Genomic DNA, 19,281 nt, shown 5'->3' on the forward strand with positions numbered 1-19,281 from the left:
AGAATAGTTTCTCTGTGCAGATCCTAATCCTGTTTCTTGGCCCTGTATAGGTATTGGAGGAATGCAACTGTGGATAAGTGTGTGCATGGGGTAAACAGGGTGAATCGGAATCAAAACGTGACCACAGACCTATTTTTTCACCTCATTTCCATTCATTAGTTGGTAGCTTTGTGGTTGAAGCTGTCCCTATTGAATGACTGCCAGATATAATTGTGATTGTTACATGAGCAGTTTTTCTATAGTCGTCTCGTTTAGTTGGTTGCCGTGGGCAGCACACACCATCTGGAACTTTGGCCATGTCCCACGGTCTGACACAGACGGTGAAACAAAGCATGCACTCTTCCTGTTTTACTTTGCTGCAAATACTAAGAAATGAATGTCTGTTAACAAACAAAACCATCTTCCCATTACCAATCGTTTTCTAGCCTCAGCGCAAAAATAAAATCTGCAGTGCTCCTCCGTGTGTTCCCCTCTCCCTTCATTATTCTGTCCTCATTGTCCCTCTTTGTGCTCAGTTAAGTCCTGCGCCTCCACCTCTGCCAGCAGTGGAAATAAAATGCTGCTAGAGATTTGGGGAGCCTAAATACAGCAGCCACTGCACCACTTTCCCCTCTCCTGGTCTAATCTCCCAGAAATAATATCTTGAATTAACTCCCACTCTCCTCCCGCCGTGGTCTGCTCTTCATAAAACAATAAAATGCAACAGAATGCACCAAATTGCAGATTGGCAGTAAATCTTCCACAAACTAATGTCCTGCAGTTCTTTCTCCTCCAATCTCAGAGAACAGCCCAGTGGTCTTAACTGTCCAACCTGCAAACAGATTGTGAGCCCTTTTCATCTGCGGTTTACAGCTCATGACAAATGCTTGTTCAGCCTTTTAGGGGCTCACTGTAAATGCCAGTCCACTGTCAATTTATACTCTTTCCTTCCACACATGTCAGATTTTAAAAAAGTAAAAAAAAAAAAGTCAGCCTGTATAAGACCAAAGACGAGGACAGTGGTGTAAATCTTACCGTAACACCGGCGCTGTTGTGGAGGGTAAAATGTTTTTACTGTATATGTATGTGGAGCATAATGTTGTTTCCCTGTGCTGTATATCTGAACTCATATAAACGTCCACGTAGGGTTGGTGTTTAAAACAGTCTAATTCAATAGTAACTAAATCTCCTTATTAAATTTAAATCCTTTCAAATCCCACATTAATTCTAATTAGATCCAGCTTCTAGCTTTTGCAGACAAGTTGTAAATAACAGAATACTCAAAAATTCTAATATTTACTCACCTTTTGTTGACTAAGAAGTCAGTATAAAGACAGTTTAGCTTATTTAAATATTTTGCAAATTGGAAAAAAAAAAGGTAGCAGAAAATATAAAATGTTGATTAAATATTTACCTGATGTGTGTTAACCCTTTGAATTCCAAAACCCACCAGTTGGTTTAAAGGTTGCCAAAATGTACCCATTTATTGTAGCAGGAATGTGTTAAAACAGGGAGAGTCATTGGATTTTCCACTGAACCTTCCAATTGTCCTTGAACCAGTAATGTGTAACTTTTGGTTTTGTTGGGGGAAAAAAAAGCCAAATCTAAGCCTAAAGTCAGGATAGTTCATCAAAGTCATTTCATTTTACAACTTGCCAAAAACAAACCATTTGCAAAAAAAGTGCAACCATGTTCAGCGCAACCATGAAGTCAACAGTCACATTTCAGAATTTCACTAACACTTTGGCTGAACTGCAGGCTGTGTTACACAGAGCGGGAAAGTACACAAGTACTGAAACAAATTTAAACTTCTTTGTGATTTATGGCTTTGTTGTAGTATGCAAAAAGACATCAAAGCACAAAAAAAAGCCCAGAAACTGCTCTGGGTTCAGAGAACTCATTCTAATTAAATCCAGCGTCTGCAGATACAAAAGTTACACATAACAAAATAACAAAAAACTTAAAGATTCAGATACTTCGTCACCATTTACTGACTGGGAAGTTAATTTAATTTCTGCAACTAGAAAATAATGAAGGCAACAGAAGGTATGAAAATGCTGATTAAATATATACTTGATGCATTAAACTAACAGGTGTAGCTATTTGCTTTAGTACTTTTCTAAATATACTTATGCAAGACTATTGAGTTAATAAGCTTAAAAATATAGCTTTGACATGAAGAACATAAGATTACCTTGGAGAGTTTTCTGGAATCTATGACAGAATCTGCCGGTCTTTTCTCCAGAGAGCTGTCGCCACTCTGTTAATCTTGATAAACTACAAAAACACTGTGTCCACGTGGCTGAAGCCAGTTGTTACAGAATTACATTACTTTCCCTTGTCAGCGATGTTTATCTGAGTAGTGAGCACTTTAATATTAAATGACCATCATTTGATATGCGACTGCTGCTGATCACACATCAGCACTTCTTGACCAAAGATAAGCTTACCTTCGCCGCTGTAGGTCTTTTCAAAGCTGTAAGTTGTGTCAGTCAAATCCAGGCAGGCTGTGTGTGTGTGAGAGCAGCCAGAGGGCCTCTTCATGTTTGTTTAATCAAACCCCTCAGCGCTAAGCTTTGTTTGATAGTTCCACTCAGTTGACTTATGTTTGTTAATGACTGATTAAATGTTCATATGTGAGATTTCATCTGAAGTTTGCATCGTTAATATTTCATTCATGCATTTAAGTGCATGTCAGTGTTTCATTTCGCGCCTGTGGTTTTGTGTCTGATCTACATAAAGGTAAGACATCTCAAGTTGCATCTAAGGTGACATGTTTCCAGGGTGGTGCGTTACTTCTTGAGCTGCTCTGAAATCATGTGCAGAATGCTAAAAAAAAAATCTGGCTCGGGGGCCTCCTATTCAGTGCTTGGAAATCCACATAAATGCGAGTGAGACATGCTTAATCAGCTGAGAAGTGAATCTAATGAGGAAGCAGACTGCAGTGGCCGTTTTTGAAAATGTACTCGTGCACTGAGATTTGTTGCTCATTATGGTTTCATATCGTGGACACTTCCCCAGCAGCCGGTCCCTCTGGTCCGGTACACAGCTGCCGTGATGGTCCGCTGCCTGTTTATCGTGGCAGCGTCAATGTATGCTTGTGCTTTTTTCAACATTACATAAAGGCATTTGGGTCAAACTGTGAAAAGATGTGGTCACCATGGAAACCGCTGTCAGTTTTTGTAGACTGGAGGCCGGTGGATGATTGAGTTGATGAGCAGATCACGAATTTATTCATCTGATTCTCTCTCTTTAGTATTATGACTTTGTATATAAATATTCTGTAGATTTTTTAAAAATAAATTCTCAACATTTTAGGTGTTTTTCTTCAGTACAACTTCTAATCAATTGTACGACTAGATCCTAGGCAAAGCTGAGAAAAGCTTTAACAGCTACACCAAATCTTTGCCAGTTTAAACATTGTCTCCACATCTTCTCTCCAGCGGTTTCACCATAATTTGCACTTCAATTTGTGCATCACTAATAAGTTTCACATGACTGCCCCGAGACCTCGGCGACTCTCACAACTTGAAGGTGTGAATCGCCCACAAGGGTTCAATGTGAGGGAACGTCCCGCATGGCACAAACAGCTCCAGTGGAGGGAGAGTGAGAGGGAAATCTGCAATCAATATCGTACCGATTTATTAACCAGGCTGGATGCCAAAAAACTATCTGAAAGCTATTCGGATCAGTGAGAATTTATTCGTACGGTTGTCCTCGGTGCAGCAAGAAGTCGATACATAGAATGGCTTAGTTTATCAGTGAGGATACAAACGATTATTTATGTTAGAGTCTGAATGATTTACAGAAGATTACAAAAACACTCCTGTCTTTGTTTCAATTTTAAGGTGTCGGAACACGAGGAGCGAAGCAGGAAGAGCTGAAGCCACTGACACCACAGTTTGGTACCAGACACAAGGTATGTGACGCTCATTACTGCCATATATTGGATACGCTGTTCAGTGGAGGGTTAGTTTGGATTTTAAATAGCTTTGAGTTGACCCCAGATGTCAATAATTTGGTAGAATTATCAACACATGTTGTTGAAATGATTCTATTGACACTATTTAACCCTTTGAATCCCAAAACCCACTGGCAGGTTTGTAAGTCATGTCTTTTTTTTTCTTTTAAATCACAAAAATGAACCTATTTATCTGAGCAATTAACTTTAAAACAGGAACAATGATCTGATTTTCAACTTTCCAACAGTCAAGACATGTGGCTTCTTTAGAAAAAAACCAACCAAATCTAAGTTGTAGGACTTCATGTTGCAGTGAAAACCAGGCCACAGTGAGTTGCTGATATATGAGAAAGCAGCAACGTTGCTAAAAAAAATAATTCAGATGCAACAATCATGCATGTTGAAAACAAACCTCCTGGTGACCCTGAATGGTTGAATCATTAAGCAACCTTTGACCTGCTGCTCTTAGCTGTAATCAGCAGTTTTTAGTTTGTCCTCCAACAGAGTATTAAGATAATGCAGCTAAACTTGTTTACAACCTGTCTATCTTCATGTTGTCCAGTTTTTGTGTCCCCAGGTTTTAATAATTACTTTGGACATTTTATTACAGCTGATGAACAAGACTAGTAATAACCTGGAATTATTGTTCAGTTTATTGTAGTTTTTTATGTAATGGTTGAGAAAATAACACATGACAACATAATCCCAACAATGAATATGGTTGTACAAGTCATAGTTTATTTCATGTGCTTTACAAGGATATAAATAATGGCCAAAATTACAAAAATCAGTGTGCTGGAAGCCCAAGCCTATGTACATTAGTTGGTCAGCAGTGATGTCACCAAATAATCCATGTTAGTCTTCACTCAAAATACAATCTCTACAATCTAACACTTTTTAAATGTCCAACCTTTATTTTGGTACCTTGTTTCCAGTGCCATTTACTCCAAATCCTTTATTCTTTTCTCTTTTACATTACATGTATGAACAATGAGTTGGCAAAATATCTATGTACATTTTATAATTGGATAATGTCTCATCCAAATAATACAGTAATACTGCGTTTAAAATAGTACATCTGCTAGATAAGAGTAGAGCCCCATGAGAAATGACGGAGGGTTGACCTGACCTAAGAGTTAGCTAACCACCTGCAACATTCACTCTCTGTGTACAAGTATCATCGTGTAGTTCAGATTTTTTAAAGGATTGCCATCATTCTCAGGCCCAAGGTTTTCATCTCAGCATATCATAGAAAAATAATGTAACATTAAGACAACAGTAGACAAGAATTGCACAAGAATAATCATAATCATCATGGTAATATAATACTCTCATATTAAACATTAAAATGTCGGGCAATACGAATACTTTTTTTTTTTTTTTTTACGCTAGATGCTGTTTTGTTCACATAGGTTCATCATCCGGTATGAGACACCTGTTGCATCTTGAGCGTGTTGCAGCTAGTCCAATCACATTTACACGCTTGTGCATATATCGCTGTATTATTTTCTGACATTAAAGAAAATAAAAAGACCAAAAGAGCCAGCCAGACATCCTGGAACCCATGCCAACGCCGACACATGCCCAATGGTGCCTTTAGTGAGCCCATTGTCTGTTACCAACAGATGCCCTGTAACCATACTCACAGTCTCCATGGAGATGCTGACCTCCCAAAAGTTCAAAGGTCATGCCTCCCAGTTGGGGCGCATAAAACAGCTCCTGCTGTAGTTGCACAAAGTTGTGGCTGCTTTCAAACAAGTGTACATTCAGAGCAGACGGGCGTCTGTCAAGATGCAGTCCTGCTAGTGTGTGTGTGTCTGTTGGTCCAAAGTGTACTGTGTCAAGCATCATGTGGATGAATGATGTTAAAATTTTGTAGTCAACCTTAAACACTGTGGAGTAGCATCCATGTTTGTAGTCCTTTTGAAAAGTGAGCAAGAGGGTCCTTTGTAGTCCTTTTTGCATTTATGTGTGACAAGGTCCATGTTTAGGGCTGGCTACATTCTTTGCATTCCACAGTAATAGACATGAGCGTCCGGCATTGCCCTGCAAATGAGATGACATCACTTATCGAGAGAGCCCTCACACCCCGCCTCTCCACCGGCCCCCCTGCTCAGCAAATCCAAAATGGCCACCATGCGTCTCACAAGCCACATGCTAAACCTTTTACATACAAGATTTTTTTCCCCAAATAAAATAAGGTTTATGGGAAGGGAAAAATCCATGTGATTAAAGTAATTCTGAACATACACAAACATGTGCTGAAAAAGGTGCTAGAAAAGCAAAAAATCACCTAAGTCTTCCTGTGTCACAGGTCAAGTTTAAAATATAGTTTGTTAAAGAAATTCACAAGTTTGTTAGTATCTCCAAAAAATAATCTGATATAAAGAATCAAAAAGTTGAAATACATTCTGGTAGCCTGCTGGATGAACCAGTTTGAGTCTAAGTTAGACTGTGCTACATCACCTCTCCTGTAGTTCAGCGCTCCTCTTTGATTAAAAAATGTTTAAAAAGTCTGAACTTTCCTCCAGTTGTCGTGTTTAGACAACATCCCTCCTCATTGCTGAGCCCAGACTGGGATCAACAGACAGCTAAAACACTGTTACGGCTCTTAGCAGTATTCTGGTTTCAAATCTCATTCAAGTTGTCAGGGGCAGTTGGACAAAAGGGCTGAAATGAAGAGAAAAGCGAGGGATGGAGGCAGTCGGAGGAGAAAAGGAGGAGAGAGACGAAGCCAAATGGTTACACCCATCAACAGGAAGAAAAAAAAAAAAACAAGAAGCTGGAAGCAGAGCAACCGACTGGTTGACTGCTGACTGACCGACAAACAGGAAGTGGAAAAACGGAGCTGACCATTCCCCCTACAGGTGGAGACAGAGAAGTGCACCACAGCCCTGGGTTCAAAGGTCATGCGCCAGCCCTGCAGGCAGGAGGACGAGGCCCGGGCCAAAGAGGGGGAGAGCAGCAACGAAAGAGAGAAGAGACAAGGAGAAAGAAGAGAGAGACAACGCAGCGCCAAACATCATCATGCAGTGGACAGGCTCGGCTAACGGGGGCGGGGCGAGATATTTTGTTTGTTATTTTCAGCCTGTGAGGTGACGCGGCGGCGTGCCTCACTCGTGCCCAACTCCGGGGCGGGGCCCCGGTACAGGGCAACCTCTGAAAGGCACACACACAGGAGTGGACAAGGCGGGTGTATGTTAGAAAATAGTGGTCTCGTACTTGGTGTTGACTCCTCTCTTGGCCTCCTGACCGGGCTCCACAATCCACGGCACGTTGGCGTGGCCCTTCTGGTCCATGGACGGCTGCTCCATCTGACACAAGAAATAAAGGAGAGGGGCAAAATAGAAATAAAAACTTAAAAAGATTTTTTTAAAAGCAGAAAAAGAGAAGCCTGACAAAGCCAAATGATTTTCTACGCCCAGCATACACTTAACTTTGGAGCTAGTGCACATTATTACAGAGGAGGACTTGGACCACAAAAAAATTTGAGTTCAGATTTTTTTTTTTCTCAGAATTTCTACTTAAATCTCAGTCTTAGAGATCAACGCAACAATCTTTGGTTTCACGCGACCTCACAAGTCACTGCACGTTTCTTCAGCTCTAAAGGAACAGACAGTCTGTTGGTTTAATCAAGTTATAATACACAGCCAGTTGACACTCTGCTGATGCTACAGGAAGGAGAGATGATGTGACACCATGTTGCATTTATTGTCATTATTCATTTTTAAAGGCTGATCTCCAGCAGCACCCAGCTGCTCTGCCTGGCTGCGATGGTGAAGCTGTGGCTGGATAATAGTTACTGTTTGGACTTCAGCTGCAGCTGTGGTTCAATTTGTGCTTCTGTCCAACGGTTGAAGCTAAATTTGTGCCCGCGGTTCTTTGACAGATGGATTTATGTTATTTAGGAGCTGACAAATATAGTAACTTCAATACAACACTCAACCAGCAAAACTGTCACTCCACAGACATCGCCACAGCTGAACCTGCTTCTCGAGTTTTCCTTCTTAATGCCGTGGAGCAGACAGCTGAGGATGCACTGACTCTCTGTAGCCACAAGCAGCAGCAGCTTATAGGCTTCATGATGTTGTACCGTAGTACATGTAATACAGCTGCAGCCTTTGTTAACATGTTCAGATGGTTGCAACACTGACGACATGGAGAAACAGTGTCGGCGCATTGATCGCTTTACTAACTCAGCATTCTGTTGAACCTACTGTATACCTAAACTCCTAAAGAAACAAACATCTGCCGTAGAAGCACTGCGGGTTCAAACTGTAACATCTGGACGCAGCAGCTGAAGTCCAAACAGCAACTATAACCAGCCACAGCTGCACAGTCAAGCAAAGCAGATGGATATTGTCAGAGATGAGCCTTAAAAAATGACTATGAACAATAAATACATCGAGTGCCACATCATGTCTCCTATCTGTAGAATCTGCAGAATGTTTCCCTGAACTGGCAATGATTTATAACTGGTGCCACATACCAACATGTCAGAAAAAACATAAAGCACATAGTGATCTAAAGCATATAGTAGTCCTCAAACAACTCTCTGTGTGACCTTTAAGAGGCTCCGTGGAAATCTGATTGTGACACAATTCTTCAAAAAAAAAAAGAAAAAGCCTGAGCTGAAATAAATTTTTCACAGTGCCCCTAATCCTCTTCTGTGCATATATGTATTGATTTTGTACTGCTTTTGGATGCTTTCAAGCCAGACAGTGCAAACCACTTTTTCCTGGACTCGAAAATTGACTGTAGGGGCAATTTTCAGATACAATTTCATGCCAATAAAGTCAGTGAAATTAGAGTGATACAGTAGAATGAATGAGATGCAGGTGGAGGATCTGCTGCTTACAGAGAAAAGAGATGGGGGAGGAAAAAATAATAACTGGAATTTGAGGAGATACAGATGAGAAAGTAAAACAAAGCACATGGCCAGAAGCTCAATGCCTGACATAAAAAAAACAACAACAAATTTCTCAGTGCATGATACTGTTGAGTCCTGCAGGGTTTGTATGATAATGTGCTGTATGCGATGCAGTGATCACTGCACATCCAGTGTTGGTAGAGATGAAGGCATCCCGTGTCTGTTGGTGCCACAGTGGAACTATTGTAGTTTTAGAGCTGAGAAACAAAGCAAACAATTTACAGCGTTTTCAAAAATAACCTCACTGCAACAATCAAGCAGCTGGGCTGTGCTGCCTTTCCTCCCAGTCTCTTGGTTTGTTTTCAGATGGTTTTGAAGGGAAGCTAGAGTTGACTCACTGCTGCAGTTTCGAGGGTTTTAGTCTGATACTAAATGTATATGTGAAAAAAATGTATTATTAGCATCCAAATATAGTACTGATATTTGTACAAAAAGCTTTATTTTGCAGGTGTCTCGGTGTTGTTGGAGTGGACAGGGTGAATCTCATCATTCTGCGGTACACTAACAGAGCCATGTTCCCCTTATCTTCTCTCAACACACTGCTACGGCAACAATACGGAAACTAACTATAATATTAATCCAGTTCTCTATCCGCTCCCTCACACACACTCGGACAGCCACAGCAAGACCTTATAATCCTGTTTTGGAGTTACAGGATTAAGGACAAACACATAGACACACTTTTGATCTCACAGCACCACAAACACCAGCATGCTCCCTCCGTGAAGAACATGTCCAGAGCACCACCAGGATCAAATTCACCAACCGCGCGTGAAGCCACTGAATGAACTATTTCTGCCTCGGACATAAATTTTATATCGACACCCCTTTTTGATTTTCTGCAGAAAGCTCAGAAAATACGAGCCTGACGTAATGCTGCAGGGACATTGGCTGTGTGATTTGGCTCCACAAACCTTGAAACTACAGCAAACTCACTGATCCAAAGTGATGCAAAACATGCTTTTAGCAATGGGGGTCTATTGCACTTAGCATATTTGAATAATTTCTTGGCACGTTGTGTGCTCTGTGGTACAGCAGTCCTTTTTTTGATGGCACTTTAAAAATGCTGTGTGCAAGATGTGGATGAGTGAGGAAGAGTCGAGTCAGAAGGAAAGACAGTCCAAACATTGCAAGCCTTCAGTGAGTGGTTCAATGGACGAAGGTTGTTGTAAAGGAGAAATTGATTGTATTGTATTGATTCTGAATCTGCTCATCAGCTCCAGTTCTTAACATTTCTAGATTCCGATTGTTTGGGGTTCAGGTGGTTGGGGTGACTACAACAGTAAAATTGTGACTAACCATAATGTGATGATAAACATTATAGTTTAACAGTCACATTTCCCAGCAATAAGTACTTTTACTAATACAGCACACTTTCCTGATTATGCTTGCATACTTACTTTTAACATTTTCAGTGCAGGCCTTTTATAATGTGCTATTACTACTTTTGCCTACAGTAAGTAAAGGCTCTGTGTACGTCCACCACCATGAAGTTAACAACCATTTATTAAAAATATAAATGAATAGAGGTTGAATGTTTTTAGCAAGTTGGGTTTACCACAGCCTGACTCACGTCTCCTTTAATGAAGGTGATGATGTAAACTAGTGGGTTTGCTGTGTGAAGTCAGTCTCCACTGGTGTTGCTCTAAGGGGAAGTACAGTTATTTTAGTCAGCTGTAGACAAGCAGAATAGCGACTGAAAGTCTGTGTGTTGTGTTTGCCGTCATGTTACAAGCCGTCCTCCTGCACTCTTTACAGAACAGTTGTGCGAAATGTGACTTACCACAGATAAAGGTTAGCCGGACAAAGGGATTTAATCCGTAGCGACGGTGGTGTCTTCTCTGGTTTCTTAAATATTTTGGGGTTTACCTGGCCCTAACAATAGTGGGGTCAATTAAGGTGATTGTTATTCATCTACTAATCAAGCGAGAGCAGATGAACTGGGAATAATGCATGAGGGGATGGGGAGGGATGCATGGAGACAACTTGCATGGCTAATGAAGCAGATGGATATTCACGTTCTGGTAGGTTTATAGTAGGTGTCTACAGCACACTGCTTATTTAAAAGCAAGTGAAATTTGGTTGAGATGACAATTTTTTTGATCATTCCTATAACATCTGAATTCTGGTTCTAATTTGGAACTAATTTTGAAGCACAGGTTGTTGAATCAAAGACTTTATTTATATTCATTTACCATCTCAAATGTACTATCTGGGAGGCAGTGTATCCCATTCCAGGGGCGGAATTGGTGTAGCGGGAAACATAAAAACTGACTGGAGCACTAAAGCCAAGGTCTGCATTCAGCTTTATATTAGCCATAAAGAAATGAAGTGGGTTGGCTTTGGAAGATTGGCTGTACAGTTGTTTTAATAGCACTAAATGTTGATGTGAAGATAGAGGTAGTAACTGAGGAATGACACACACACACACACACACACCAAGACTCACTGCAAACAGGAACACACAGGGATGCTGAGTCAGTTGAATAAAAGCAACAGAATAAAATGGAAGCACTTACAGATGGCGCTTTCTCCTTGACTAAAAGAAAAATTATGTGGAAATAAAGGATAAGAGAAGGAAAAGCGTGGAGGACCTGTGACTGAGCTTTGTGAGGAAGATGGAAGAGTCGAGGGGGAGGAAGAGGAGGGTGGAGAGGAGGCCGGTGAGGGGTGTAAATGTGGCCCAGTGACCAGCGGCTGGAGGGGGGCATGATGACCTACAGGGGCAGAGGTCATACACAGGTCAGAGTGGGCCTGCTCGGCAACACCACAACCGACAACAACACAGCGGCGAGGCAAGAAAACCACAGCGATGACAGCAGCTGAAAACCAAAGCGAAAACCATGGCAACAACATGGCAGCAAAGTCATTGCCCTGGCAACAGCGTGGGACAGCAGCATTACTGCAATACAGCAAAACTCAAGCTGGAGAAGGCAATGTTACGCCACATTTATATAGCAACTTCTGCATGGCAACAACACTCCCACCAATATGAATATGGCACAGCAACTGTATAACATATCACTCCGAACAAACGTTTTCACAAGCCAGACTCTCATTATATACATGTATATGTTTTAAAATATATCTCCGGATTCATGGTATATTTCTGCCAACAAGCGGAGAGAAGTCAAATTTCAGTTGCTCTTTCGTTCGTTAAAGATAGAGTCAAGTATAAACATAAACTTCTCCGCCACCTAAAACTGAATCTGCTTGGAAACATGCTATTTTCACACTGCTGATAGGCTTTTCACTTGCTTTAAAGAACAGAATTAGATGTCAGTCCTGCACAATTAGTGTCACGTGTTTCATTCTGAAGCTGCGCTCAGATTGCAGTAACATGCCAGTGCTGATCCAAGACAACAGTCATATCAGACACATTCACCCCGATAAGGACAAGCTAAGTGGATGTTGAGGGAGATTTACAAGCAGATGTGCTCACACAACATACACAACACAATAAAAATGACAACGGGAAGGTGCAGGGAAACCGATACTTGTGGGCAGAGAAACAAAGCAACCATATTTTAAAGCACAGGGGCTTAAGAGGTGCTGCAGGATGGAGATTATAGCTGGCGGGTGGCAGGAATATTAAGTGAATCCTGCAGTATCTTTGCCTTGCTGCACACCACAAGCCATTAACTACACCACACACTCACATGAACACAGGGAGGAAAAAAGCAATTAATGGTTAATGTAATGGTTGCCGACTCAGCAGATTGTGTGTACACATGCCATCGTCCATCATCTCTGTAGGCACGAGACCACACACAAATACTGCATGTGCTCTCCTTTTCTATCTTTTCTCCTCGTCTCACGCTGTCTCTCCTCACCATCTCACATTCGCACTAACTTTAGAAAGTGAGGCCATTCTTCCGAAACCATTGCTCTCCTTCGTCACCATCTCTTTCTTTTCATGTATGTAAAATGGGCTTAAATTTGGTCCTCTGTTATAGCAGCCACCGTAACTCTATACCGAGCCCTTTAGACACACATGTGCTACCGTGCCAGCCGAAGTGTGTCTGTGGAAGAGCGATGTGTGTTCTAAGTGGGTTAGCGCGACTATTTTAAAGCTCTGTCGGGGGTTAATGGAAGGTTGACAGGTTTGCTGATAGACTTAGTGACGCTGTGGTTGGAGGAGGCATGACACATGTTCAGACTTAAACACTGAAATTCACAGTTGTATGTGGGACACAAGTATCTCATATCACAAAGGCCAGGCTGGGTATCAAAGGCAACACTTTATTCTTACCAACTGAAAGTAGACAGCTGGTAAAGGTGCACAATGTGTTTGACCACTGGAAGTGTGATGGAGAAATATTATTTTATGGGCAGCAGTGGGATGGGAGTGAAGTAGACGACACCGAGTTCTGAATTTAACAATGGTTTTGTTTAAGTCTTAGTATAAAAAAGCAGGTCAGATTTTTCCTGTAATGTTTAGGGGATTTTATGACTGAATGACACTGAATGGCAGAATTTGTAGTGCTGAGGACATACGCAGGGTGATGGATATCAGAGGAAGGACACCCTGCTGCATCTATTTCAGAGCTGAGGGGCATCTCAGCAGTAAACAGAGGCAACAGAGAAACAGAGCTCTAGCTGTGTTTCCATAACAAAGCATTGCATTACAAAAGTGTAATGACACAATTGCACAAAAAAGCGTTAATATTCATGATGACAAACATTTTCTGATTAAGTTCTGATGTAGCGAACGTTTAACTCACATGACTGATCAGCTGTTTCCACTTCTTTCATTAAACATGGTGAACACCAGCTCACATGAATGAACAATTATCACCTTCCAGATTAAAAACAATGTCTGGATACTACCGCCACTTTCAAACAAGAGTGTGTGAGTTTACTCTCTCCAAAGCAATGAATAGATCACACTTGCTTTTTTGAAACTTTTTTTAAGCAACACTTTTTTTCTCTTTTGCTGTGTCCAATGACTAACAGGAAGTTTGAGTCAAGGCTCCTCAACTGATCAGTTACACCACCAAAAGTTGAAGAGATGTCCCTATCCTACCTGACAGCAAAACCCAGATGTCATATCAGCATTTGTATGGAAACATCTTATGACATCCAGCCCTACTTCAAGCAGATTACTGCCCACGAACAGAAAGCAGTGGGCTGCAAGTCAAACTCCCTCAGATAGCGCTGCACACTACAGCATTTTTGATGAGCATCTGATGGATGCCGTGCTTCAGTATGTAGCAAACCTCCACATGAGTATTCTTTATCTTCTTACACAAAGAACACTCTCACACCCAGAGTGAGCAAGCGAGCCTCCCTGGAGCCCTATGCAAACAGGCCTCATCAATCAGCCAAGTGTGTAAGAGACTGCAGGGACAGCAAGACCAAATGGACGCTTAACAGATCAAATATCCACCTACACCAATGCCACTTCGTCCGCTGGGCCAAGACACACACAGACACAAAACACAAGCAGTTCTGTGTAAAGCCTGTAAACCAAACTCAGATTTAAAAACAATGAAATGAGCGGGAATAAGCGACTGGAACGGATCAGACCAGAGGGACGAAATTATGGACAGATTCCAGTGAAAATGGGACAGTTAATGGGATGCTAGTTAGGGTTGATTTGAAGCAAATACAAAAAAGCTAAATTTGAGTTTAGGAGTTAAAAGGTGATGCTATTGGAGGGGAAAATCCATCCCAAAACACAATACGAAATTAATTTAGTGCTGCATCTCAGTCTTGTAACAACATCAAAAACAGTTTATCAATATGTGGAGGATCCAGCATCACACCATCATCGTCACCGCCATCAAAACCATCTAGAGTTTCTGATGTAATATTTCATTTCAGGATGGATTTTCTTTTGCAGCTGTGTGGTAGGGCTGCTTACAGATTTGCGGATGTTGACTCGGGGTTTGGGGACAGGTTTGCTGGGCTTGCTGTCAAAGCTCTCGGGCAGTGTGGATGATCCGTGGCCGCTCTTCCTGGCCTGGAGGGCCAGCTGGTACGCCACCTCGAAGGCCTGGCCGAGTGTCAGGATGATCTCATAGGCCAGGTTCTGACAGCAAAAGAAAACAGGTGTGAGAATACAATATGATGTTACATGCAGAGTGAGTGCTTGCCGACAACAGGTGACAGCAGAGTGTCAGTACTGACCACATCAAAAGCAGTGAAGACATGGCAGTAGTGGTGACTGGACTTGAGGTCTTTGGTGATGTAGGCAAATGTAGACAGATCCTCTGGATCCTGAGCTGCACATGAGATGTTACGGATCTCATGCTCTGCTATGATGTTCTGCAGAGAGAGAAAGAAGAGAAAGAAAAAAAAGAGAGAGAAAAATAAAGAGGTGCAAAGAGAGGTTGTTGATTATCTCCACTGAGCCACTTGATGAAAAAACAAATCTGATTTATTATTCATCCCAAAACCATAATCACTGGAACACACTTTTGGTTTGAGAGTCTTCTGGAGTCACTGAATTGGAATTTGTCCTCTGGTAATGTCACTAGAGAACACTCAGACTCTGTGTTGTGTTAATTAAAGCACATCCAGTACTGTGAAATATACAACATCAAAGCCAAAAGAGAAAGTTTCAGTGAGGGTTGACATTAGGAAAACATTATGTTTAGGTCGGAAGTTTCTTTGTGCTGAATGTAGAAAATATCAGCGACACTGAGAATGCATTACATCTTGCTTTGGAATAAGAGAGAAGGTGTCTAAGGAATAAAGATTAAAGCTTAAAAAGAACATATTGTAGTAAAAATCAATGCAGTGCAGATGATTTCACCAGAGAGAAGAACAAAAAGACGTTACCTAACAATGGGTGAAATGCCACTTTAGTCATCCTGCACAGGATTGTCTTTGCCCTTTGAGTCTTTAAAAATAATCCTATTGATTACTTTGGCAAGGTGAGTGAGAAATAATTTGTGTTTGTGCTGCAGATAATGTGAGCTAAATCTCTTTAAATGTCCCCTTAATTTAGTAGCGGTTCATTTTATTTGTTAATTTTGCAGTTCAGCTGGCTACGAATCAGACACATACAAGACGAGGAATAATTAACTGGTGAGCGTCACCAGCTGCTCTCTACATCATCACTACTGACCAACTTTAATATCTAAATCTGTCCCTGTATATTTTTTTGTATTGTGGATGACCTATTTCAATGTGCTCTGTGCAGTGCATATTCTCATCTTCTGCTTTTTCAGACCAGAACCTCATAATGTTCCTCACTACGACAAGAGTTACAGTGACCTGAGGTGGATTAGATCCTACTTTTTTTTTTTTCCACACATATGTACCTAATGAATGTTCCTCTTGAATGTGGTTGTTGTCCAATTACCGATTAATTCCTATTTTTCCTGACTGGACTCACACTGTGTAAATATCATTCAAACACTGCATAAAAAAGGAGATGATGCAAAACAGCTTTTTAAAATAATATTAACACGGAAATTTTGTTGACAATACTCCACTAAGCATTGGGGGAAACAGTTGATTGCAATTGTTTTTTCGTGCTTTTCATCTATTCCATGCTCTTACTTATTTTTCATCGCACATACAGATTGAAGTCAGTGAGGCTGCAGCAGAAAGAGCATCAGCACTGAGCTACTGTGCAGACTGTAGACGTCAGAATGCCACTCATGTTGCTGTTCAAAAGCCTGACCTTTCCTGTGTTATTTACAGTGGGTGTCACAGGAAGCGAGCTGTGCGTGTTACCTTATTTGTGGCATCGATAAACTTCACTCCTTTGTAGGACACGGAGAGCACGATGGTCGGCACTTTCTTCATCTGTTCTGTCGACTTCTTGGAGTGCACAAAGGCAAAAAAAGGAGACAAAAAGAGGAGAGAGGCAGCAATGACTTTTGAGGAAGCTTGAACACATGTGACACAAAACAGGAATCGTTTGCAGTTTTAAACTTCAAAGTGGAAAATTGCATTTGGTTGATAGAGATTTCGTTTTAATCCGTATCGGAGAGGCTGCCTTGAGTCTGTAATGGAAATATTGAAAACAATGTATGAGATAGATGAGGTAATCTATTGATGACTTCCTCCTCAATTACCAAAATCGATTCAAATCATCTCCAAAGGTCATGGGTTGTTTGGCACCTCATGAGAACAACAGAAATTTAATTTAGAAACTACATTTCTAAACCCAATTGACTGCAGCGATGCAAATTCAATAAGTCTATTAGCTTATAAGCCGTATCAGGCTCCTACATTGTATCTCTCACCATTTCTTTTAATTACATACCTATATTGAACTCATTATACAGCGCGGTACTGTGGAGAATCGTGTGATTTACAGCGATGTCAGCATTTTCCTCTCGGCTGCCATCCTACCTGCCAAAAGCTGTAATATATTCAAAGCTGTGTGATGAGTCTCTTTCCTGCCTGCTCTGTATCACTTTGTGTCTTTCATCACTTGTCATCTCCTCCTCTCAGTATCCATATTTCTATCACAGTCCGTCCTTCCTTTCTCCCTCCTTGTCTAATCCACTCCCTGCTATCCTTTCCGTATCTGTTTTCTTTGTTCTGTTCTTTCCTCCCCGCTTGCAGTGTGTTGCTGCTGCAGTTCGACCCTGTCAGGATCAGGTAAGGCTGAAAAGCTGACAAAGGCAGCTCTGCTCGGCTTCGCTGGCGGATGCACGGTTTGGCTGTGAAGTTGGAATTTAAACATCCACGTCTACTTCCACCGTGGAGGGACGGATGAAAGGAGGGAAGCTGGGAACAGGGGCGGGTGAAGGCACGTTAACAATGTTATTAAAACCGGGATATTATGACGTGCATCTCATTGCACTTAATTACAACCTTGGAGTGCAGCAAAGGTGTGTCATATTAAGGAAGCAGAGGTGCAGAAGAAGGAAAGATGCTCTCTGATGTGGCCATATAAATATAGAGACAGAAGAAAAGAGGGAGGAGGGGAGAGGAACTGAAGGCTTTTCTCATGAATATTAAAATTTATCTTCACACTGCAGCAGCTTGGGATGAGAGTGAGAGGGTTGAACTGAGGGCCAGAGGAGTAAAGGAGTCAGTGTTACAGTAAAACATGGTAGCAGGACACAGACAAGGCCAGCGAGAAACAAAGAAAAAGAAGAAAAAAAGGAAAGATTGAGTAGCAGAGTGATGCCTGGCGAGAGAAGAAATAAGGTGATTAGAGGTAAAAGGGGGATTGTGGGGTATCAAGCCACCCAGGCAGTGATATTAAAAATAAATCCCTCAATACACTAAATCCACCATCACCATATTTTAAGTTTGTTTAAGTTCAAGTAAGTGTGAGGGTACTCAGACTATCAGACTGTGTCCCAGATTAAAAGGTCTGGTAAGGTTTTTCTGGAGAAAAAACTTTATGCAGCAAAATCACAAGTGCAGCAACCTGCACCTGCATGTGGACTCGACTAGAAGGTGTTTGGCTTGTTTAAAAATGGATCAATGTGCCTGATTATAATATTACTGAAGTGATCAATCTTGACTGAGTGCAATTAAAGGGTTACAGATATAGTACAAAGGACTTGGTTCTAAAAGTTGTAATACACCAGAATTAACTCAGTGTTGACGCTAGCTTCAGAACATACTGGTCCGGCTGCATTCTGGCTTATTTGTGTTTCTTTAAAGTGGGCTAAGTGAAGAATGCAGCTTCTGTGTTTCCCCAAAATTGTGACGGGTGGTGCTGTTGTTGTGGAACGTTTGCATGCAGGGAGATGAGCACTGTGTTTAAAATGGATTATTCATTGCAAAAAAACAAACAGGACGGCCTCACTGCATGATCAAAATCCATTGAAATTCTTTTTTTAAATTTCCTTGCTGCTCAGAGGTTGTTATTGTTTCCCGTCATGAAGGGTGTAAGTCACCTGAAATGACTGGTGGCTCATACCCACATCCCACATTAGGTGAGTCAGTTTAATGTTAGCTGGATCTGTCTTGGCTTTCCTGTCAGAAGTGAAGTGTGTAAGACTGTGCTTTACCCTCATCTTGGCACAGGCATCTTGTGTGGACTCTGTTCCTCTCAGCTCCTTCACCAGCATGGAGCCCAGGTACTGTTGAAAAGAAGCAAACAAAGAGATGGGGGGGTCAATGCACGCTGGGTATAGAAAGTGTCTGGTCATGGCTGGATATAAAATTCAAGACAGTGTTTAACAGAAGTTGTTTAAACCCCAAGAACTTTTATGCCTAAGTTTAGTAACAGCAGCAAAGTGTCCTCCTTAAGAATGTGGAAACAGGAAATGTTGGCATTTTAGTTGCAGCTTAATGAAATGGTCGGCTGTGATTCTGTTCCGTTTGCTAGCAAACTGAGCTCCCTGCTTGAATTTAAAATAAAGCTGGGCCTCTCTGGTGAAGACGTGTCCCTCCTACATTCAGCTTTTCAGATGAACTCAAGTGGAAATAATGGAGACACAGTCTAGCAGCAGGGAGAGTCATCTGCTGTCAACTCTGGTTGCAG

General features: G+C 41.4%; 1 protein-coding gene across 8 annotated transcripts in view; it reads right to left on the reverse strand.

The window, feature by feature from the left end:
- Positions 1 to 4,656: 4,656 nt before the first annotated feature.
- anks1b (ankyrin repeat and sterile alpha motif domain containing 1B) overlaps positions 4,657 to 19,281 on the reverse strand; it is a 262,428-nt gene continuing 247,803 nt past the window's right edge. For 5 of the 8 annotated variants that reach the window (XM_008289208.1, XM_008289207.1, XM_008289206.1 and 2 more), the window contains 6 exons: positions 18,806 to 18,877; positions 16,560 to 16,646; positions 15,003 to 15,140; positions 14,737 to 14,904; positions 7,163 to 7,254; positions 4,657 to 5,986 (listed from right to left, as the gene is read on the reverse strand). In XM_008289208.1, the coding sequence (XP_008287430.1) occupies positions 5,938 to 5,986; positions 7,163 to 7,254; positions 14,737 to 14,904; positions 15,003 to 15,140; positions 16,560 to 16,646; positions 18,806 to 18,877 (606 nt within the window). In that variant the 3' untranslated portion in view covers positions 4,657 to 5,937. Of the gene's footprint in view, positions 7,255 to 14,736; positions 14,905 to 15,002; positions 15,141 to 16,559; positions 16,647 to 18,805; positions 18,878 to 19,281 lie in introns of all 8 variants that reach the window. The other 3 variants (XM_008289214.1, XM_008289209.1, XM_008289210.1) reach the window with 2 other exon arrangements.

The sequence above is a fragment of the Stegastes partitus genome, unplaced genomic scaffold (genome assembly GCF_000690725.1).
Source record: "Stegastes partitus isolate 25-593 unplaced genomic scaffold, Stegastes_partitus-1.0.2 Scaffold599, whole genome shotgun sequence".
Classification (NCBI taxonomy): domain Eukaryota; kingdom Metazoa; phylum Chordata; class Actinopteri; family Pomacentridae; genus Stegastes; species Stegastes partitus.